Raw genomic sequence first — 25,570 nt, 5'->3', positions numbered from 1 at the left:
AAATACAGTATTATTTCTGAACAAAGAGCATAAGAAAATGGAAAGTCAATGACATTCTTAGAAATGCTAAGAAGAATTATTGATTTGCGAAAAACTAACATATTTATTACGGGGCGATCTTGAGCCCGATAGCACCCTATACGCCACTGAAGACAACTCTGCTCCCCTGATCCTCCACAACATTGTTTTTGAATTTCATAAATATTTTGAACATTGCTTTATATATATATATATATATATATATATATATATATATATATATATATATATATATATATATTACTCCACCCACTCAATATTGAAGACGGATTTACGCCGATCGGGGGAGGGCAAACAATGAATAAATATATAATCATATTCAGACGTTTTCTATTAGATGCTGGATGAAAGACCCTCCCCCACAGGATCTCGGTCCGCTCCATCCGTTCCGCTGCGAATTTCAAGACCTAAATCAAATTTGCCTAAAACAAATTCAAGTTCAAAATTTGGGAACTTTACTGGAAGTTTGCGCACCACATTGATCGTCCCTTGTCATATCAGTGCTGCGATAGTGTTGGTTGAAGCTTCAGTGCTCTATTAAACACAACTTTGAAAGTGGCATTTTGTATCGAATAAGAAGGCTGTTCCTAATATTGAATTAAAGGTACGACGAAGTTTACGACATAAATTCTTTCTCCTCTTTGTTACTTTATCCTAAACTGGATTATATTGGGGGGCATGGACCCCACCTTTAAATATTGGGGGGCCAAAAGTGTCCTGCCCCCCCCCAAAGTCAGTGCCTATGATGCCCGCTATTCGCACGGGTAAAATAAATTTTATGGAAAATATTTCAAAACATTGCAACAATGAAAAACTCGATCGACAGATTTTAGACATAGAATTAAACATAGAACTTACTCGTTACTCGTAAGTTGTGTTTAACACTACGGGTTAAGTACACTACTTTTAAAAATAAAACTCATAATTGAAGAAAACTCGACATGAAATGAAAGCTTAACCTATTTTTGTTTTTGGTTTGTTTGAGTTGAACGTTCCACTCTTACGCCGTGGTGGCTGAAGGAGACGTGAACATACTTATTATTGTGGAATCAGAACCACTTTTTTCGTATCACAGTGGGAATCGAACCTAGGGCTACGCGCGCCGAAGGCAAGCGTTCTAACCTCTAAACCAAGCATGAGCCCTCAACATCTTCGTTTTACTCCCATTGAGATGAAGAACAACAATGATATACAGTGAATTATAATGGAGGAACCCATGTAACGCCAAAGAAAGGTAGAATAAAGCTCAAACACCGCTTTGTACACTATAAAATACACATGAAACTTCCTGCCATTGAACAAAGGACGAATATCACCAGAGGTTATACCTTTAGCACTTAGTCACTGCGGTACCCTTTAGGGATCATTAACCCGATTACCCTTCCCCCCTTTTTCACAGGTGTCTCTTTCCAAAGTGCTTGTGATCCATGTGACCTCTGTAAACTGCATCTCAAGTATCCAGTTGTGTGAAGAAATCGGTAGTGGATAGTCGGGAAACGGAAAAAGCTAAATCACAGCAAAAGGTTTCATAATGCGGAAGGGGTGGGGAACTCCTCCCATGTGGCAAGTTGTTGGTTCAATACATGAAAATAGAACAAAAATTTTACACACCTGCATTTTTGTTACTGACGGGAGTGAAATAGAAGTTCTATCATCAAGTTAATTTTTTCCTTTGTGTTCTTAAACCATTTGAATTTCCCTTTACTATGAATGTTTCAAGAAAACTGTCAGTTGTTTTTTCATTCTTTTTCTTTTCTTTTTTCTTATTATAAAAAAGCAACGCTCTCTTGTCACTTACTCAAGTGTTACGAATGAGCTAGTGCATTTAGAGTAGATAATATTTGCTTTCATTGTTTGTAGGCTCTACTGTCTGTGTACCCTAAAAAACTTCAAAGATATGGTTGTCTTTCCTTTTTATCTGGCACATAGAAATAAGCTTAATAAAATATGGTACCATTCTTATCATTCATGGCATCAGCCATTCAAATTTTACATATAGCTAGTTGTATCTGACACCGCCTGTGTGAACAACAGTCCTGGTGATGATTTATGGTGATTTATTGATTACTCTCAATACCTATATGAATGATTCGCTAATAATGATCGCAAATTGATATAAAATTGATCATAAAAAATCATTAAAACTTTCTAATTTAAATTATAGATTTTTTTTTTTAAGACTGAAGCTATTTTAAAGAATCGTCAAATTTAAAGGAGTTCGAAAACGAGGTTGCAGTTCCGGTTTCGTCTCGATTGACAAAAGTGGTCTCAGTCCCGATCTCGTCTCAAAGTAAATAGTATAAAATAAAATAAATGTGTAAGTAGTATAATTTTTTGCTTATATTATTCAATTTGAGTTGTGTGGCATATCCATTCGTAACTAGGTGGCCAACACTCGTGCTTTTTATGCGTGTTCGCGTGTTTAATCATTAGTGTGTATATCAAGCATTGGATAAAACTCGAATAGTGATCCACGTTTCACTTTAAACAACAGATCTTATCATATAACCTCAGTACTTGCTATGCAGAGAAACTCTTCACAGTCAACTTCAATACTATAGTTAATTTCCTTCCTGCTGAATCAGAGTTATTCAATATCCTACCAGATAACACAGTAGATAGCAGCAAGAATGTATTTGAATGATAAGAAATTTAAATTGTACAATTTCTCATTTATTTTTCGCTACCAGAATGCCCATTCTTTGCACGTGGAGAATAAGTTTCATTTTGGACATATAGGGCAAAAATACTGTCACCCATCAACTATGAATTCGACACTAATATCGATCATTTTCAATTATTTTAAAGTCACCATACCCTTTAAGAGCACTAATGGGAGCTGGACTTAGAAGATTTAAACAGCATCGGAAGTGTCACTGTTCGTCTCAGCGACCCCGAAAATTATGGATTCGACACTAATATCGGTTATTTTTATATATAGATATAAATATATATATCGGGTGTCCTAAAAATGGCGCCCACAAACTACAGAACACTATTCTGCAGGTCAAAATAAAGAGAAAATCTTATATGATGGAATGCTCCCCGGGGCCTCCCTCAGCTGGTATGGGGAATTAAAATTTCACTATGTGGCAACATTGCATATTAATTGTGAGCATTAGCATCGCTCTACAAATCCATCAAACAGTTATATCGATTGTTAAGATAATAATTGGTGCTAGTGTCAACTCTATTGACTTCACGGGCGTCTCTGGCGGTCTAAAGAGGGGACGCGTCCCCCAAATATTCTGAGTAGGAGATAAATGGATCAATGCTGAAAGTATTTAGATCTATGTGGAAGAAGTAAAAATATAGACAGAACAAATTAAAATTATGCCTGCTCTTAAACATTAGGTTAACGTGAATAGAATGTCCGCCTGACGTATGTCACTTTGAAAGAAGGATTTTATTTATTTATTTATTGTTAAAGTTACGCTTCTTGGTTAGTCAAAGTAGTATCTGCTGCAGGCACATAAGTTTTTCATTGCTTAACCAGCAACAATTGGTTTCCATGACGGAAGGGGGACTGGATAAGGGAAAGAAAGGATGTATAGAAAGTTTATCTGCGAATGAAGAAGGGAAATCTACAAGGACGGAAATATACAATAGAAGCGAAGGTGACCAAAAAGAATTCAAAAAGATAGAGAAATTTGAATATTATATATGAGAGTAAATTTCATGCGAATACTGTAGAAGGGCAGCAAGGGACAACTACTATGACAATATAGAAATTAAAGATAGAAATGAGTGTTTAATGAGTGAATTGAGTTTGAAGAAGATGGAAAAAATACATTGAGGAGTCGGATGACAGCAAGAATAAACAGTACATTTTAGACATTAAAACGGAAAATGAAGTAAACGAGGATGGTTCATTGGACAAATTCAAAGACATACAGCAAAATTAAGAACAAAAATGTAGATAATATACATTTTGAGTTCATTAAGAATGCAGAAGATTTTTTTTTAAATCGAAATTCACAATCAAATCAAGCAGGATCGTAAGACTTCTTTCAGAGAGTTAAGAATTTGTTAGCTAAAGAATCGAAATATATGAGGACTATGAAACTATACTGCTGCGAATGCGTTTAAGATAACTGAACAGGAATTCAACGGTAGGAATGTCAAGGTGAAGAAATTACCTAATAACCATATTATATACAAACATATTTTTTTTTTTTCGGCAAGTAGTCTAAAAGTGATGGAAGAAAATTATGATGAACTGTGTTGCTAAGGCTAGAAAGAGCGGATGTCATTAGTAAAGTAGATTTCAGATTATTCATAATTTTCACATAACTTTAGTTGTCTAAAACGCAAAATGAAACAATCCAATGTATTGCGGTGATCGGAACTGATTCGTATGGACACGAACTGTATTTGATTATTTCGTTGGTACATCATAACGTCCTGATGAAGTTGTTTCATACTCTGTACAAATCTTATGCCATAATCTTTGATTGATAGGAATCCAAATACATCAAATGGTTGTATCCCCGTGTGCAGCAGTTCTTAGGTATCTTCTCAACCATTACGTCTTTTGTCATCCGTCATGCAACTTGTAATTAACAATTTGTCTGTGAATGGACCCAGTGATCAAGCAGTAGCAAGTTCAAAACATCAGGCTTCGCTATGGGAGAAAATACTTAACGCTTTTAAATATGCATCCACTCATTTTTTCATATAAACTTCCAATCTGAATATCTCGAACAGTTCTCAACTGTACAGGAATATTATTACCTGTTGAAATCAGCATGAATTGGTCCTTCAAATGGTATGCTTAGTTTCTCTGCAGGCGAGTGCTTTGTCCCGAACTTCCGTTGTCAGCACTGACTTCAGACTATCATATCCAAAATACAAAATCCGTTTATCTTGTTCCAATCTATTGTACTGCAGAAAGGAAATTCCATCTTTGAAGCGAAGATGATCATCCGGAAAATCTAGTTCTTTAGACGTGGAATTATTATTATTATTATTATTATTATTATTATTATTATTATTATTATTATTATTATTATTATTATTATTATTATTATTATTATTATTATTATTATTATTAGAATTATTATTATTATTATTAATGCCAAGAACTGTCCTTCTATCATTGTTTAAATAGCCCTTCCTTTGACTCTAAAAACATTATTTGGGTGAATAAATACACACTAATTTTACTTTATAATACTTATCCATTAAATAATACAATAAAACAATTAATTTAAACAACGAAATGTGCAAATTGTACATATAACAGAAAAAACCCAATCCCTTTATAAACATCCAAGCGTATGTCGTTACACTTAGTGAGCAACTTTGTAACTTACAGGATACTACATAGATTTGCTGTGATGATTACTACATTAATCCCTCATATTAATTTAGTATGATGATTAGTAAATTTAGTATGACGGATTAATTCCGCTCTTTCAAAATAGTTTCTCACAGGCTCGTGGCAGTCAGCTCACCGTCGTGACAGTCAGCACCTTGATATTTGTAATCAGCGCCAGTCGAGGCAATCAGCACCAATAATTGGCTGTGGCAGTCAGCATACGTGGCAATCAGCACCAATAATTGGCTGTGGCAGTCAGCACACGTGGCAATCAGCACCAAACCTTCAGAACGAAGCGATAGCGCAAAATATCACATCTTAAAAAGAAAGAACAAGAAATGGCTACCTGCATTTTCGAAGGTCGAAATTTTCTGAGCAAGAACGCCAATGCAAGTAATTTCTTGCGATGTATTGCTTCATTAAACTTCTACAACGTAAAAAAAAAAAAAAAAAAAAAAAAAATCCTCTGGATCTACCGCTATGTGTAACAAAATAATATTAGAAGGTAGAAATCTTATGTGCTTGTTTTGTTTTACAAAATTAGGTTTCGGAATTTGTTGAAAACATGCTCTTTGACTAAAAATGACTTGAAATGGAATAGATCTACAGTATATTGAGTCACAACTCAAAATTTGAGTTGTTTTAAACACTTTCGATATACCTTGTGATCAGAGGTGGAATTCCTCTTTTTCCCGTGTATACCACTCTGAACACGGTCACCCAAGGGTAATTGTTTACTATCAGAAATGTAACTTAACAATGCGTGCATTTTGAGTAAAGACAATGGTATATATATATATGTATTTTTTTTTGTCGATATTCGAAACGAGAGACCGAGACTTTCGAGAGTGAGCTTTTTTTTTTTTTATGAGCTAGTTTCAGGAAGTTACTCCCTCACGAAGTTAATCACCAGTATTTTCAGGTGGCGTGTTGTTTGCCACGACTCGATTTTCGTGTTGATTGCCACCATTTTGCCCCGATTTGCATTCCGATCTTACCATATCTCATTATCGCGAAAATTCACACACACCTGGAGTAAAAGGAAGGGTAGCAAGGCACCTCTCTTTTTGATTCTCTGGAACAAGTGGTAAATGTTCTCGCCTTTGAACACAAAACATCATTAATATCACAATAGCTTAGTAAATTGATATAATTGCATTTTCTCTTTTAACTGAGTTTTTAATATGGGCTGTTACAAAATGTTACTTTTTCCGTTATGCTACGCGACTAAAGAACTGGGTTTCATATACTTTAGAAAAATGAAATGAAATATTTCAGTTTTACTTCCCATGGTTATGACGTGTAAGCTAAAGGATATGGTAATGATCAGAATGAATGAAAAATAGTGTAATGAAGAAAGTGGTAAGAAACAGAAGAACCCACTGCATCACTGTCATCTAAATTGTTTACTCTGAGACTTGCTTGAAAAATTAAGCAAATATTTCTCATTTCTGCACCCCTAGAATCCATCTGAGATACAATCTTGTGTACGATTACACCACAAAAACAATATATTAAATTGTTCTTTTTTTCTGGAGGTGGTTCAGTATCGAATGATTTATCTTCCGATTGCGGAATTCAACTTCTTACATTTATATATGGTCTAAATTTTACCTTCAAACGTTCGAGAGAATTAATGGTTAAACTTAGAGAAATGTAATCTGCTAGTTTACTTCTGCCATAGGTTTTATTGTATCAAATCGTACACAGTGCTCCCTTGTGGTTATGTGGATAGCCACGCGCCTTTGGGGTAGGAGACCTGGGTTAGATTACCGGCGAAAACTTATTTGGATCGGATTCCACGCTAAGATGTAGGTTCTTGTCTCAGTCTGCTACTGAATGGGATGTTTAACTCAAATCTACTCCAATTCATGCACATTCCATCTTGTTTCAAAAAAGCTATAAATGGATTGCCGACCCATGTATTTTAATAATCTCTGTTGAATTGATTTGATTTAATTTTTAGTGGCCCGCTCAGCATCGAGGTTATATGAGATGTGGACCTACAGTTTAACGTGGAATCCGATCCATATGAGCTCCAGCTGAAATCGAACCCGGGTCTTCCACGTCAAAGGCGCGTACACTAACCGCTTAGCCACAAAGGAGCTCTCTGAGCGGGCTTGAAATTAGCCAACTAACAATACAAAAGTCACTAAATTTTTGTATTACCAATAGGAGTTTCCTTCCTCTCACCAAAGATGTTTAAAAGATTGCTAAATCCATATATTTAAACCTAATTTTGTTTAATTTAATCTCTAGGAAAGCTATGAAAGATTAAAAAAAAAAAAAAAAAAAAACATGCCCCTCCTGAAGGTCCGGGTTCTCATTTTTCGGGATGGTTACCTCCTACTTATGGGTGGTCCTGATGAAATGCCTACATTCAACATTGGCTACACATTCGAACGCACACAAATTGTACGTCATATAAATTTTGAAAATGCATTTGGGGAGATTTTAAGCACACAAATGATTACATCGAGTGCTTGAACTCAATTTCAATAAATTTAACAGCGGCGTTAGCAGCTGATAGCGTAGTAACCCAATAACGTGCTTGGGACAGTGTGTATTGTATGTATTATGTTTATAGATATAATAGATTTGATTTTTATGATATGGTCATCTGGCAACCCTCAGCTTATGAGTCGATTATGTATAAATATTCACGATTGTGACATAAGATAAGCCAGAGATAATACCGTGGCAAACAACACCAAAATGAAGTCGTGGCAAACAACACGTAAACTAATTCCAGCCCTTTATCTTAAAAAAAAAAAAAAATCCTGAAGTTTGGAACTTTACTCCTAAGTCCTCGCAAACAACTCCTAAACGATTGATTTTCACGAAGAGTTTGACTAATGGGAGACCCCACTATTTTGTTGCACTGTATACCCAGAACTTTTAACTCATAAACTTAACAATTTCACCCCTAAATCCTTCGAAACAAATCCAAAACAATTAACGTAGGTTTCATTATTCGAATGGGGGCCCTCCTTTGTTTTACTGGTTGTATCTTGAGAAGTGTAAACTTCTAAACTTTAGGATTTCAGTCTTAAATCCTCTCAAAAAATTTGAAAGCAATTTTTGTAGGTTTTAAAATTATATGTGACGTATGGGGTCATAACTTCACGAAGTTGGCCCCCAATTTTGCGGTAATGTATCTTTAAAATAGTAAACTTCTAACTTCGGGACTTCACTCCTATATCCTCCCAAACAAATCATAAACGATTGGTGTACGTTCTAAGAATATTCGAGATAAGTTGGACTAGATGCATAAAACTTTCGCATACAAAGAACTTTCAATTTTTAAAAAGGGAGCTAGAGATATACATCCCCCATATTTAAAATGGGGGTAAGTCGACAGCTGTGAGAACACAAAACTCGGGGTTTTCAGCAAAAAACGGCACCAAACTTTAGCATAGAAAACACTTTCTATTTCTAAAGTGGGTTGTTGCATGTCTCCAGCCCCCTCAAATTTATTGTTGCTTTAAATTGAGAAATGTGAGCACGGAACTGGGGATATAAACTGACATATAAAAGACTTTCAATTTCCAAAGTGGTAGGTTCATCCCGCACCTCCAAATTTATTCTTGTTATAACTTGAGAACGACAAGAGCACAAAACTTGGGGTTTTCAGAGTAAAAGGGTTAAAAAAAAACTTTGGCATAGAAAAGATTTTCAATTTCTAAAATAGTGGCTGGAGAGATGGGTACCCCATATTTAATAGAGAGAGAACTCGAAAATGGCAAGAGAACAAAACTAGGAGTTTTCAGCACAAAACTAGTGCAAAAAATTTGCACAGAATGAACTTTCAACTTCCAAAGTCTCCAGCCCTCCCAAATTATTCTTACTATAACTTGAGAACGGCAAGAGCACAAAACTTGGGGTTTTCGATACAAAAGGTAAAAAAATACCACAAGTCTTTGCCGTACAAAAGACTTTGAATTTCAAAATTGTGTGTTTGTAGGGGGAGGGAGGCTTGAGATATGGACTTCTAACTACGGGACCGCGGTGGATCAGTGGAATAGTATTCACCTCTGGTACTGAACCCCTGATTCAATCCATCTCATGCTTATTGCACTTTTGTGCTGCACAAAAACAATGTGTGTAGGTTTCTTTGTGGTTCTGCCCTTTCCTCCTATTTTCTTAATTCCACTTGTTTCTTTAATATCATTCGTTTTTCTCATTCCTTACCATCCCCTTTGCTTGTTGTTTATTGAAGTTAACGTCTCTTTTTTACAGTTAGACCATATGACACATGGGCATACAGTTTAAGGGCTTTACTCACATCCTTCTCGTTTAAATCTATTCATGTTTATTATAATACTGACAACCCGAAATATTTAATCGTGAGTTTGAAATGAAAATTAAAAAGAAACGGAACGCTGTGGTAGGTTCCAAGCAAACTGGTATCGAAAATAACTTTCAGATTAATTATTTAACTTGCACTTATGAGAAATACATCACGGAAGCAGTGACTGGGATAACAAGTCCGCAGTCGCTGCAGTGCAAGACGGCCGTGATGTTTTGTACCCCTTCCTCAAAGTTGTAAAACCAGATTCGTACAGGGTTAGCTTGTTTATTTTCGGGGTTGTACTGACACTGCATAGAAAAACTTAATATCAAACTAAAGTGAAAAATACATTTCATAGTCAATTTGTGCTACTTGGCTCTGAATGTTTCAATAGAACTAGAGTGCCTATCCAGCCCGGTCCTGCTTTTCTTGAATAATTATTTCGCCATAGCATATACAACGAGGTTTAATACCATCGATAGTTGTAGGTCCTTCATGTCGTTGAAATTAGAAAGTATAATAGATGCGATAAATTATTTGGAAGCTGGATTATTTGTGTAAATTTCAAGTTATTACAAAAATTTCCTTATGTTCTTTATATGTTCTTTTATGTTCTTTAAATAATATTCGAACATTGTTTTGAAAAGCATACTAAGTTTTACAAGTCTTGCTTTTTGTTTCTTTGGTGTGCATGATCAATTTTTAGGATGGGATAAACGAAAGTTCAAAGTTCATGAGATTTATTCATTTATTTATTTATTTTTGTGAAAATTTTCAAAACAATGTTCGATATTATTTAAAGAACATAAAAGAACATATAAAGAACGGGTCTAGGAAAATTCGGTGTAGGAAAATTCGGTGTAAGAAAATTCGGTGTAAGAAAACTCGGTGTAGGAAAATTCGGTGTACAGAAAATTCGGTGTACGGAAAACTCGGTGTGGGGAAATTTTGGTTTACGGTAGATTCGGTGTAATACATATTGAATATTACTACTTACAATAATTTACGACATTTCATATTGTGAAAACGAAAACCATATAATGTAACGAATAAAATGTTATTACCTATTTCAAGAAAAGCAAATTTATTTTTCTGCCTTGAGTCCAATACCTCTTGCATGTCTTTTGCGGGGTATTACTATAAACTACTTTTCATCACACAATGAAGCTGACACTTTTGTCAGAAATAAAACAATTACAACTATAAGTTCAGAGAATAGTTATAGGAACAACTAAAAACACCTTTCCTATATAGTACATCATAGAACATATACAAGGTGATTCTTTTAAAACTCTCGGATTTCATTTGGGGGTCTAGATTTTCTAACTGAAGTCCGATTTTCATGCGGTTTGTGGCAAATGATCAAGAAACGTTGGAAGATTTATGGAACTATGCTTACTGGTTTACATTCATTTGGGGTAATATAGGCCGCGCCTCTAGAAAAGCAGCACATATTCGCCACTGTACCGAATTGGAATTAGGTGAGGTGCGGTATGGAGATTTGAGTTTCTTCGTTAGATGGTAACCTCGCGACGGTCAATAAGAAACAGGAAACTGGGCCTTCGTATTGAGAATTATGCTGTGCTACTGTACCAATATGATCAGGACGCAGTTACAATAATGTACTCTTTGGAGCAACGTGATTTTATCGTTAAAAAGATTTTAGAGGCCGGGATCTGTTGTTGCTACGCAAAGGGCAGCTACACGCAACTTTGCCTCACGTTCTGCCCCAAACAGGAACATAATATGGTCGCTAGTGAATAAATTGCAGGAAACAGGATCTCTTCTGAGTAAGGCAGGGAAGCATCGGACACCGCTGGCGGATGTTGTTGGACATAAAACTTAAAGATTTCATTTCATTTCACTAACACTTAATTTGTATTCTCACTAACACTTAATTTGTATTCTTCAATTTCGCTTCAAATATCCAATATCTCATTCGAACTGTAACGTACAATGACGAATATTTGCTGTTTTTCTTGCGGCCTGCTCGATATTACCCCAGATGAATTTAAACAAGTAAACATAGTCCCATAAACCTCCCATTCTCCCTTGATAATTTGCAACAAACCGCATGAAAACCGGACTTTAGTTGGAAATTCTAGAGCCCAATAAATCCGGGAGTATCACTCTGCATATACATATGTAAGATGCAAAAATATATTGATCAAAAAAGTCTTAGTGGAAAGGGCAATATAAAGCAGGATGGTTTTATCATATAATATTTGTACAAATAGTTTAATTCTCCTCCAATCAGACACTTTAGTTTGTTTGCCTTAAGGTAAACAAGTACTGCAACCCTATTGACTCCTTATTGACTTCTCCTCCAATCAGGCGTAGATACTTTAGTTGAGGCATTTATTTTTACACCTTTGAGTAACATAAATAAACTATGTCGTTTTTGAAGAATTTAAATTTAAATATTTATTTATAAAATATACATAAAATCGTCAGAACATTTTTGAAAAATCTACAATTTTCAACTTTACCCGTCTAGTAACCTACTTTTTTTTTTTTTTAATATAAAATTCTAGGAGACATCCTCCAAAACAGCATAAAAACTTAAGTTTTAAATGAAATGTCGATTGGTATCGATGATCGCTTCGCTAAATCACACAAACGGACATCAATAAACAAATTTCTCGTCATGTAAGGGCCATGAAATGCTAAAATCCGTCGAAATCTAGAATTCAAATTATTTCACGATCACAATTTTTCAAAATTTGGTATAGCAGACAGTAAAAGTACGTTCTACACAAAGTTTGAACTTAAAACTAATACGCTCATTTATGCTCAAAGTTAAGTTTTTAATAAATACTACTGTCTACTACAACGAATCTTTCTTTACGCCGAACATTCCCCACACCGAGTTTTCCGTACACCGAATTTTCTGTACACTGAATTTTCACGGCATCAGCCATCCAAAATTTTACACATAGTTATATTTGTCACCGCCTATGTGAACAGTTCCAGTGGTGATTTCTTGATTATTCTCAGGACCTGTGTGAATAGTTCCCTAATAATGTTGGTAAATTGGTATAAAGTTCATCATCAAAAAATCATGAACATTTTCTAAACTATGTTACAAATGGTTGTTGAGCCTGTAATTCTTTCAACTTCTTTTAGAGAATCGTCCAATTTAGAGGAGTTCGGATTAGGGATGGTATAGAGACGAGACCGCAGTGTAGGGCTTGTCTCGTTTGACAAATAATGGCCTCGATCCTGATCTCGTCTCGATAAATGCTTGTCTCGATTTAGAATGGCAAGTCTCGATTTCGTCTCGGAATAATTAGTGTGAAATAAAAAATGTGAAAGTAGTATCATCTTACAGACTGTCGTTTCATCTTTCTTATTTTTAGCCTTCATTCTTGAATTAGAATTATTGAATGGTGTGTCCATTCGTAGCTAAGTTGCAATGCTCGTGCTTCGTATGCGTGTTTGCGGATTCAATCATTAGTACGTATATCAAGCCTTGGATAAAACTCGAATAGTGATCCACAGTTCACTTTAAACAACATATCTTGTCTCATATAACCTCAATATTTATTATATAGTGAAACTCTAATCAATCAACTTCAATACTATAGCTTATTTTCTTCCTGCTGAATCAGGGTTATTCAACATTCCTACCAGATAATGCCGTCGATAGTAGCAAGAATGTATTTAAACGATAGGATATTTAAATTTTACAATTTCGTATTTATTATCCATTAATTCTTCTTTGACTGCCATGTTAAACAAAGAAAATCACGTTCATTATCTTAACAAATAGATATTTTACTAATACAATATTTGTTTCAAATGGATGAAATCCTTAATTACCTTTCACAACACCAACTTTAATTGACACTTTATAACACGAGCTTATTGCAACCTTAGGATGCGCTTATTCTCCATAATATTATAGTTACACATTAAGCTGTAGGTCCGCGTCTCATATAGCCTTGGTGCAGAACGGGACACTAAACTCAAATCCAACAATCATCTTGTATTATCTATGGTCTCGGGTTGTGTCACCAAACACGAGATTCAAACTCAGATATCTCTCCTAGTTCAGATTTCACTTTCTGTTTCTTATACAAGCTCATAAGACTGTGATATATTATATAGGTATACAACCTTTTTTTTTTCACCTAACAGTATGAATAGTTCCAAATTATCGTACACTTCCGTGTTTGTAGTCGAGCAAATCGAAACTGCTAGAATGTTTTATATATATAATAACGAGAAAAAAACATAATTATGCAAAATGGAAAAAGAAAAATAATAAATCTCCGAATAGTACCTACCATCACTGAATTAAACTTTAAGAAAACACTGGCGTAACAGCCTTTATGGGACCATGGCTTGAAAGCTGTTTTACGGCACTCATGCCTTTGGAGTGATGTGTGGTCAGCACATCGCCCCCCCTCGCCGTTAATGCTGGATTACTAGACAGGAGTTCACCGGGATTCAAGTTTCGCCTATTCAAGATTCGCCTAATACCTCCTAGCTATGCAAACGTCAATCAAAGCGATGACACAGTTAATTTTCTTACTAGGCAAAAGTTGATTTTTTAAAGCACTTCGTTTAGCTCACATACGTTGGTAGTCCTGCACCTTATTAATAGTTATCATTTTTTCTTGAAAGTATTTTCACGTTCTTATTAAATAGTCCAGTATGTAGCGGAAAATTTTGACAAACCCAGCGCAAATTGGTAGCCTAACGAAACTTGCAGGATAGTTTCCTTTTATCAAGTATAGTAATATCCTGAAAGTTCCCGAACATTCCTCTTGAGCTACATCCAATGTTGCTGCCATATTCAATTTGGCCGACACTGTGTATAGAAAAATAATGTTTTCCTTGATTTCTTAGCTTAGGTTCAATTATACGGTCTTGGTACTTGTAACAAAATATTTTTGTGAATAAAATTACGTTTCTTTCGTATATTCATCTCTGTAGGTCAGGTAGATATAAATCTAGAAATGAAGGAGTAGGCTTGTATCGCTTAATGTTGTGCCTGTGTTTCTGTCAAGCGTATTTTTCTGATTTCTTTGCTTGTTTATACAAATAATATTTATATAAGTAAAAAAATAGAGAAAGAAAATATGTGAACATGCTAGAATTACACTTGACATATACAAAATATGATGCATTTGAGAACAATAGGGCATTATACGGAAGTTTCTGTAATCTTATTTAGCAAAATAATCTGTAGAGAAAACGTTATTTAAGCAAAATTCAGTTTTTTATAAGTGATAGAAATAATTTATGGTACATAAAAGACCAAAAAAAAAAAGTCCATCCCTGGCACGGTACACTGTTGGGACATAAACGATACGGTTGGGCGTAAATAAGGGCCTCGCAGGTCCCGCATTGCAAGGGGGGGCGAAGCCATCACGGGGCCACAAATCGTAATGTAGGACGTAGAGAAGGGACCCCATTCCACGTTGTCTGCTGGGTGGCCCCCAAGCCCTTAGTTACGCCACTGCATGCCTGAGTGAAACAATCTCGAACATAAACAATAGGCCCAAGTACATGAGAGTTTTACATTTGCAATACACGAGCTTTGAAAAAAAAATGGTGCTGCTATTTCCAAACAACGAACTAGGTAGCGTTCTCCATTTTCTCTTCCGATCCTCAATACTTGAATATGTTGCTCCCCCATATCAATTACTTGAATATGTTGCTCCAGCAAAGTTAGCTCCTCATGGTACACTTTCTATACGTGCCCTCTGCTCACATTTGCTCTTAAGAGTAAAACTGAGGAGTAAGTGACTGGTGTGAAATAAGTCTTCTGTATGTGAAATATCGACAGAAAGCCAGTGCGTCATCCCATGGGATGCATAAAAGTATAATTGGAAACGTTATCCCACTTTTACTAGTTCTTCAGAATTCGTGGTAGAATTATTGAATATACTCATAACCTGTTACAATTAACTGTCTATCTCTTGAGTAGTTTCAGAGGTTTTCTTCCCTTTTTGGAACAGAGACAAAGCCATGTTACATCCTGAAAATTCATGTAAAAATATCATAACATCATCCATGTTTCCTCCTGTATTTTCACGTATTTAAACATTTTGACTGATTGATCAAATCTGCTTTCTTTATGAAAAATCAGAAAAATACGCTTGAGGAAAAAAAAAAAACAGATACAAGATAAACTACACAACCCTTTCCTTCATTTGTAACTTTATATCTACCTAACCTACAGAGATTGTATCAAGCGAGAAGAAATTTGTTTACAAAATATTTTGTTATAAGTTTCAAAATCGTATAATTGAACGAAAGGTAAGAAATCAAGGAAACATGGATATTCTATAGACTGCGGCGATCACATGAGATATGGCAGCCATATTGGGTGAATCTTAAGTGAATATCTGATCACTTTTAGGATATGTCTATACTTGATGGGAAGAATCTGTCCCATAAGTTTTATTGTTACTATTTTTTTTTCCGGTTCAGACCCCTGCATACTGCACTAAAACAGTTTGCACTTAATTAAAAATTTACACTTTTAATGGTGATGCTCGATGTCAAGCGTATGCTATCTATACCGTAATTGTGCTTATACTGATCTTTGGTGCTTTGTTTAATTTTATTTTATGAATTATGCAAACTCTCCTCGAATTTGTGACTTCATTTTATATTTTCTGTAATGCATTTTGTAACTTCATGTAATATTTTCATATCTTGGAGTCAAACATATAATATCTAGTCATATAGTGTAATTGCGCTTATACTGTTTTGATGTGTACTTTTTATTTTTATTTTTTTTTTTTAATTTAGAAACTACAAATTTCTTAAATTGTGTCATTTCTTGTCAGTACTACCAACATAATTTCACATTAGGCAATCTTGAATTCAAGATTCGCTTACACTTTCTCTTGAGTTAACATCTGCAAATTTCATTGCCTGAGGTTATTAGACGAATCTTGAATAGCCGAAAGTTGAAGTCACCGAGTTTAATACTTTCATTCAAGTAGTTCCCCAATTGTCCTCAAGACGCTGGGTGTATACCGAAATGTCGATACCATGTAATGAGTACGCATGGTCACTCGGGCCAGATCCGGTACAATTTAACTTCGCTGATCTCACTAGGACATTGCCGACTAAATTAAACATTAACAACTTTGCTTTCCAGTTAACATTATTTAGCTTTACTTTACATTGGTATCTACGTAAAATAGAAATTTCTTTTTATTCCACGCACGCAAGCGCTTGTAATAAACAACAAAAAATTTTTAATGTATCTTTCTGTGGATAATTCCTTAATTGTGTAACTAGAGGCGGATCCAAGTTGAATATTGGGGGGGGGGGCAGTCGTTCGAGCTCAAAACAAGGTCATAATAGATTGCAAAAAAGAAAGAAGAAAGAAAAAACGAAAAGTCAAACAATTTTAGAAAAGGGAATGGACTCTTCTGTAGAATTAATAAGAACAAAAACACCAGCGGTACAAAAAGTGCAGCCAAGTTCGTCAGCCTCAAAAAGTGTTGAGATGAGGATGGATGAGCCAAGTTCCTTACCACTGCATCTGAAACGAACACTGGAACTTGGCGCGAGATGTCTAACATATTCGAATACATTAAGATGTCTGTTCCTAGTTTCACGGCCGGGACATTTCAGCCATAAGGCTAATAGTGACCCCCAAATCCACCACACTCACAAACACCATCCGTAAGGCTCGTTAACATCATTTACCTTGACACTTCGTGAAGGAAGATAAGTTTTCCTTGTCTGAGTTTCGAACCACCAATCTTACTGCAGTATACTGTATATGTGCCTTAGCGCCTTAGCGAAGTTGATATTCTTAAGGTTGGTGGTGGTCCCAAACCCACCACGCCCACCACCACTATCCCTAAGGTTCCTTAGCATCATTTTCCTTGACACCTCGCGCCAAGTTCCAGTGTTCGTTTCGGATGCAGGGCCAAGGAACTTGGTTCATCCATCCTCATCTCAACACTTTTTGAGGCTGACGAACTTGGCTGCACTTTTTGTACCTCTGGTGTTTTTGTTCATATTTCACTTCTTTTTGTAATTCACCATGTCAATATCGTTTATCTTAATTGTGGTATATTATTGGATTTAAATTTAAAATTGTACATTTTTAAAGGAGTCATAATGTGTCACATGCAACATTAGTTCCCAAGGGCTCTCCCACCGGAAATCGAACCCAGGACGCCGTACAAGAAAGGCGCACATGCTAGCCACTAGAACAGCGGAGAGGATTTATTCTATTAAATATCTGTCAGAGAGTTATGTCCAAACGTGATTCTAATTTATTTACCCGAACTACAAAATCACGATCGCTAACATCTCATTTTTCATTACCTAAATACGAAGAGTATCAACAGGGCCCAAAACCCTTAATGCTGAATCCTCGCTGCTACATTACTAGACATGGCTGGTGTTTCAATATATTTAATTGTTCTCTGCCATTCCACATTGCGAAATTACGGAGTTCATTACATGACGCGCATGTTGCGCAGTTTCATACTGCTTCGGGTTTTCCTTCCAATGATATACACCTTTCAAATAGCTTGTAATCTTAATAATATTTGCCACCAACATATCCAACTGTATATAAAACTACATGAACTGACATAAATTAAAGAGGTGCTTCCGGTTGACGTGGAAAGTTGAAATGATGAAGGGGGATGAAGAATTTCCCCATGTTATTTAAATGGGTCTTTTTTGGACCTATAATCTCATGTTTTAGGAACATGGAATTGGAATAAGAACTTGAAATTCAGTATGCTTCTACGTTTTCGTTAGTATTACCTAAGTAATAAGTAAAGATAAACAATTTCAACTTTAGAGTGGTTTTATGAGGAACTGAAAAAACATTTCCATGTTATTTATATTGGACGTCTTCTACACCCCAAAATGTTTATTCACTGCCGGCAGGATTAGAATGGTGAAATTTGGCACGATTGTAGCCTCCCGCGACTAACCTACAGGAAAATTGCTAAAAGTGATTTTTTTTTTTTTTTTTTTAAGTTTTTAAGGAATCTAAAGGGAGATGAAGGAAACCCCATGTTATTTAAATAGGCGTTTTCCTGGGATACAAAATCTTATGTTTTAGATAGTTGAAATAGAAAAAGAAATTTGAAATTCGGTAGAATTGTGAGCTTAAGAGGTGTGAGGAAGTAGGCCGAGCAAAGGCGGACGCGTGGGGGCGACCCTCAGGTGGGCAAATTCAGGAAATATGAAGAGCAAAGGCACGAAATTCACTGTTGATGAAAAGACTGATACGTAAGAGATTCGCACACTTTTCACAGATAGAGACAAAGCATCAAGAACATTTTTACATAATGACTGTGGTAACCATAATACAACTCGTGGTACCAATATATTTACGAAATCCGTTACATCTTGTTGCTAGTCTCACATAAACTCGAACAATTAAATTTCTCATTTCTTCGGAAACTTCATTAATTATAAATATCCTCACTTCTACAATCTCTTACTTATCAATTAATTTCAATATCTATTTAATACAAATGACTGCAATAAAGGGAAAATCTTCACCGAAAAAAGAAAAACAATATTGGCTCCCTTGTCTGGGTTTCCAACCACGAAATTTACGGCAGTATGTACGTGTCTTAGCCCACGTTTTTAAAAGTTAACTGATGCACAGAATATGCCTCATTAACTTGCTTAACTACTTATTAATAGCTTTCACTTTTTTACTCGCACACTGAGAAAAAATGTACGTAGGTACATAGGTTACATAGGTAGGTATGTGGTGTACGTAGGTTACATATGTAAATCCTGCAGTTTTTGGACTTAACGTACACTAAACGTATAACTGAAAAAGTATATTTTAAACATACTTTCCGTATAAGTGTTCCGAATAAACGTACTTTCCGCACAAAGGAAAGAACTATGTAGACAGTCAGGATCTCACATACAGATGGCCGTTTGTAACTTATAGTTGACGTACGTAATGTATGGAAGGCTGTTAGATGTCAGACATCCTGTAATGCCACTGAGTAACATCTACGCGGGAAAGAGGCCAGTACGTATGTAGCATATGGATAACGTATGTTAAGTATTGATTTCTATAGTAAACATAAGGATCCCGTATACTTGTACAATATACCGATGTCCGGATAACGGATTTTTCTCGGTGACCTTAGCTCGTTTTTCTATTAATCTAGGACGACAGGGACACGAACACAGAAACATCGAGGAGAGTTAAAATTCCAAAGGCTCTTCTACCGGGAATCGAATTCGGGACCCCATACTCCAAAGGCGCACGTGATAGACAGCGAGGAGGGCACCAACTCGACTACTCAGACGATTGACAACATTATCACAATGCACGTGATGTGTTTAATAACGGAATCGTTCCCGATTTCTGATTTAAGGACAGTTTTTTTTTTTCAATGAAAAATTTTCCATAGCAAATTCCTCAAATTTCTTTCTCAAGCCGTTACAGGGTACCTTCATAGAGTTTCGCATCTTTTTCTCATTAAGAAGTACCTAATGGACAGTTTTTGGCCCATAAAAATTTCCATAGTACATTACTTAAATTTGGAACCTTTTACTTAGATAAGTCATTATATAAGGTAGGTACCATTATGCTGAGTTTCAAATCTCTATCTCATTTGGAAGCACCTAATCAATGATGAGTGAGTAAATGAACCGATCTCTGTTTGAGTAAGAACAGTTTTTCTCCTATAGAAAATTCCATAGCACATTCCTTAAATTTCGGACATTTTTCATATTCAAGCTATTACTGTATAAGCTACCTTTGTGTAGACATTCACATCTTCATCTCATTGGAAAGTATCTAATGGCTACGGACAATTTTTCACCCATAAAAAAAAAATTCCCATAACAAATTCCTCACATTTCGGACTTATCACACTCAAGTCATTATAAGGTACCTTTATGCAGAGTTTTACATCTCTATCTCATTGGAAACTAGCAACTCAATGTGATGAGTGAAAGAATGAACAGATTTCTACTTTGCTAAGGACAGTTTTCATGCATGAAAAATTTCCCATAGCACACTCCTCACATTACGGATCTTTTTCACACTCTAGTCATTATAAAGTACCTTTAAGAAGAGCTTCACATCTCTATCTCATTGAGAAGCACGTAGTCAATTTGATGAATGAGAGGACGAACCTATATATGTTTGGCTAAGGACAGTCTCTAGCCCATAAAAAAATCCCATAACACATTCCTCACATTTCCAACTTTTTCTGTACTCGAGTCATTATAGGGTGCTTCTATGCAAAGTTTCACGTTTCTATCTCATTGGGAAGTACCTTATCAATTTGATGAGTGAGTGAGTGAAACGATTTCTTGCTTAGCTAAGGACAGTTTTTTGCCCATGTAAAATTTCCCATAGCACATTCATCAGATTTTGGACTTTTTCTATACTCAGGTCATTATAAGGTACCTTTGTGCTAAGTTTCACGTCTCTGTCTCATTGGGAAGTACCTAATCAATTTGATGAGTGAGTCAGTGAGTCAGTGAGCCTGAAAACTGCATATTTTAGGGGTCCAGTGCTCGAATATGGTTGAAGGTAGGAATGTGAGATTTGGTATATGATCACATCTCTCGGATATCTCCTTAAATTCTAAATTTCATGTTTCTTCCCGTTACTAGAATCGGTTTTACAGAGCCTCGAAATCGGCAATTTTACCCAAATCTCTAGTTGTGTATAATATGCTTACGGCAGTGCAGGCCAGTTTTCATTTTCTTCGCGTAACTTGGCTGCCATGCACTGCCATGCATGTTGACTTGTTTAAACGTTGATACGGATGGATTACAAATAATAATAATAATAATAATAATAATAATAATAATAATAATAATAATAATAATAATAATAATAATAATAATAATAATAATAATAATAATAATAAACAGTAGTAGCAGTAGAATAAGAATAATAATAAGAATACGAATTCTTCTTGAATCATGAACTTTAATTTCTATTCATACGCTAGTTATATTACTTCCTTCTTTGTATTTTCAATTGCACTTGCATGTAAAATGCCAGAACCATTACGTTTATTGACTTTCTGTACTGTCAAAGTCCTAAGGAATATTGGCAAACACTTGCGGACGAATGGGTTTATAGCTTACTGTTTACCACCTACATTTTCAAAAGTGGGCATTTTCTGAGCAAGAATTCCAATGCAAGTAATTTATTGAGATGTATTGATTCATTTAACTTCTGCAATTGAAGACTTACTTATTTTAGGTTTTATTCTATAATTATAATACAATGTTTTAAAAAAAATCAAGAGCTACAACTTTGTAATGGGTTTTATTTTTTTTTTTTAATCCTATTCTTGGGGTTGCGATCGCCCCCGATCGCTATCCTGGATCCGCCCCTGTGTTTGTTTTACAAAATTAGATTTCGAGATTTTTAGGGAACATGCTCTTTGAGTACTAAAAATGACTTAAAAGGAATAAAGTATAATATTTGGAATATATATTTGTGATGAGTGGAGAGCTAACTTCAGAAAGTTACAATTAATAGGGATCAGGTCCCTGTATTTCACCCCCTACAGTCCCCGCTCTGTTCTAGTGGTTAACGAGCGTGATGTAAGAGGCTCCGAGTTCGATTCTTGATCAGCTTTAAAATTTGAACTTATTAACGTAGATCTGATTCGATCTTGAGGTATGGATTCACTTATACGGAAACCTCGGTGGCTCAGTGATAGAGCACCTATCTACTTCTTAGGATATATGGCCCCTGCTTCGGTCCTGGTTCTCGCCAAGGATAAAAACTATGTGCACGGGTTTTCTCGAAGACCTTCCATTACCTCCTGCTTTTTATATCGCCAAGATTTTGCCATCACTTGTTTGTTTCATTCGCTACCATCTCCTTCAGCCTTGGAGCATAATTGTGTGGCACTAAACTCAGAGATTTCATTTTCAAGCAGTGATTATTTCAGAGAGTGACAGGGAGCCCCTTGGAGCAATTGAATTCCTCCTGGGCATGTTAAATGTGGATTTCCCACCATTTCAACAATATTACTTTTCACACCTGATCTAAAACCATTACTGTTTTCAAGCAACGTATAGCTTCGGTACTAGAAAGAGGTCATAAATAAACTTCTCATTTATTCATTGGTAAATCCTTTGGTAAAGATGATGCTGAAATTATAACAAAGCAAAGTTTTTATAAAATGCATTAAAAAGAAGAAACTATTTTTGAGAAGATAAAATGAAGAAATTAAAAACATTGAGTGCGGTTTTCTCGAATATCAGGGAAGTAGTTTAGTTTATAAAAACATTTAATCTCGCAAATGCTTTTAGTGTTAATTTCATTTCTTCAATTTACCACCACAAAAACTATTTTCTCCCAAAATTATTGTTTTCAAAATTTCTTGATGTTATTAACTATATTATTTGAATATCACTCATTCTAGCTTTGGAACTTCTTGTATAAATTAAAAGACAAAGTCTAACCAAAGCAATTTACCGAAACTGTAATGCTATTATTTATTAGTTAATGTATGCTTTGGTCAGAATTTGTCTTTTAATTTAAACTATATTATTATTATTATTATTATTATTATTATTATTATTATTATTATTAGTAGTAGTAGTAGTAGTAGTAGTAGTAGTAGTAGTAGTAGTAATAGTAGTAGTAGTATCTCCATAGCTAAGAGATTAGCGTACGCGTCTGTGGCGTGGGGTACCTGGGTTCGATTCCCAGTAGGAGCTCATGTGTTTCGGATTCCACGTTAATCAGTACGTCCACTTTTCATACAGCTTTGCTGCTGAAACGGACGTTAAACTCAAAATCAACTCAACTCACTAATAATAATAATAATAATAATAATAATAATAATAATAATAATAATAATAATAATAATAATAATAATAATAATAATAGTAATAATAATAATAATAATAAACGACACAATGTAAGGAGTGAAAGGCAAGAAACCATATAAAAACTGCATGCGATCATATAAAGTCGGAACCTCTCCTTTCAGTGTAATTACCAGTGAGACACTAAACCATAAATAAAACAGTAATATAATGGTCTTATTGATGGTGTTCCTGAAAATATGGGATATATTGTAGAGTGGTGTTACACTGGATTATTTAATTATCATTGAGTAACATGTATTTCTTATTCTATATACATGTATTGTAGTTATTTATTATAATATTTCAAATGATGTGTGTCTTTTAGTCCAGGGCTTCTACATATTTTCTCAGCTTTAAATATGTTTGTGTAGAGCACAGCCTATACAATTGTTATTGAAATCTGTAACCAGTCTTTCTTGTTCGCTTTACTGCTTTACAACCAGCGGAAGAAAACAGCTATAAAGGAACTTCAGGTGTCAATCAACTATTGAGCTGCTGCGTGACGCACGTGGGGAGGGCTCCTCCTCTACATATTTCCCCCTTCTCAATGCTGTTTGCTATGAGCGAACGGTGGTGTGACTTTCTCCGAAGCAATTGTTATGGCAATGATGTTCTATCTGAAATGTTGGTAGACACTGTTTTTGTCAATTTTCCATCCTAATTTCTGTGAACTGTTTAAACAGAATAGTTTATGAAATGAGAAATGCTTGAGAGGAGACGTTTAAAAAGTACGCTCACAGTTGCCGACATTTTCTTACACATTCTGTTGAGAGTTGGATACCTGGAAATAACCAAAAATCGTCCCGAAAAAACCCCTTGACCATAAAAAATATCGTCATATCGATCAACGTTATTTCTATCTAATTACTGACACGTCTCGGGAAAACGTTTCTTATGCTACTTAGATTGAATTATGTCAGATTCATTGCAATAAGATGTAAAATATTGTTGTTATTTTTAAAAAATCCAAATTATTGGAAACATTTCGTCCCGTTTAAACCCCTCAAAATTATAGATATGTATAAATATGTTATTTATTAAAATCAATTAACGAAACTTTCTATAACAATGTTTCTCACAGTCCTTTACCACTCTCAACAAAATTTATTCGAAAATATAAACTTTTTTGTCCTTCGACTTTTTCGCCTCACAGAAAGATGCCTTGGTGATATGTAATGAACAAAATACATTTTGTTTCTTAAAAAACAACAAAATATTTATTTGTGAATAGATAATAGGGTCGATAAAGCTTTTTATACTTATTTCTTTGTAAAACGGTGACATCAAAAGTCATTTTTGCAAAAATAGTGATATTTTAGGAAATATATCATGACATTCCGAAAACTAAATTAGAACAGAACGTGTTGATGGCAATAGCATATTCATAGTTTTATTGCTTCACGCATTTCTTCAGATCAAGATTTAGTCAATATAGTATAGAGAGGAGCAAATAAATCAAAGTTAGAAAATATAGAATGTATCTATTGTTTCGTCCTTTTTAGACCCCTAGCAGCTAAAGATAGATAGATAGATAGATAGATAGATAGATATAGATATAGATATATTATTATTATTAAATCACTTTTACATGTTTTACAATCTTTGTACTTGTACAAAGAGAGATTTTACTACTTATCTTACCTTTGTTTCCATGGACTCCAAATAGGATTGCGTCTGATGAGGTCGAGGCCGCGTAATGGAATCAGCGATGTCTTTTAGCTTTTCGTCTCGTTTGCATTCGTCATACTCGTCGAACAGAATTCGTCGGGCGACATCATGATCTATAATAAAGACAATAGAGCGTACATAAAAATTGTTTCATTAATTTTGGCAACTATTTAGGAAAAAATCCGAAGTTTCACATGTGGTTCTCTGAGAAACTAATCTTCATTTCATGAAAATTTAATATTCATACTTTTCTTTGTTATCTTTGTCAGTCAATCCCGACCCAGACCCATAATTTACAGCATTATTATTATTATTATTATTATTATTATTATTATTATTATTATTATTATTATTATTATTATTATTATTATTATTATTATTATTATTATTATTATTATTATTATTATTATTGAAATTAT

General features: G+C 34.9%; 1 protein-coding gene across 4 annotated transcripts in view; it reads right to left on the bottom strand.

Annotated features, from left to right (window-relative positions):
- Positions 1 to 25,570, bottom strand: part of osp (myosin phosphatase Rho interacting protein outspread) — a 255,383-nt gene that overhangs the window by 92,291 nt on the left and 137,522 nt on the right. For all 4 annotated transcript variants that reach the window (XM_081751269.1, XM_081751271.1, XM_081751270.1 and 1 more), the window contains exon 7: positions 25,125 to 25,264. In XM_081751269.1, coding sequence (XP_081607395.1) covers positions 25,125 to 25,264 — 140 coding nt within the window. The remainder of the gene's footprint in view (positions 1 to 25,124; positions 25,265 to 25,570) is intronic.

This window comes from Thermobia domestica, chromosome 3, assembly GCF_964235325.1.
Source record: "Thermobia domestica chromosome 3, izTheDome1.hap1.1, whole genome shotgun sequence".
Classification (NCBI taxonomy): domain Eukaryota; kingdom Metazoa; phylum Arthropoda; class Insecta; order Zygentoma; family Lepismatidae; genus Thermobia; species Thermobia domestica.
Note: the sequence above shows the minus strand (reverse complement) of the source record. Positions and strands in the feature narration are given on the sequence as shown.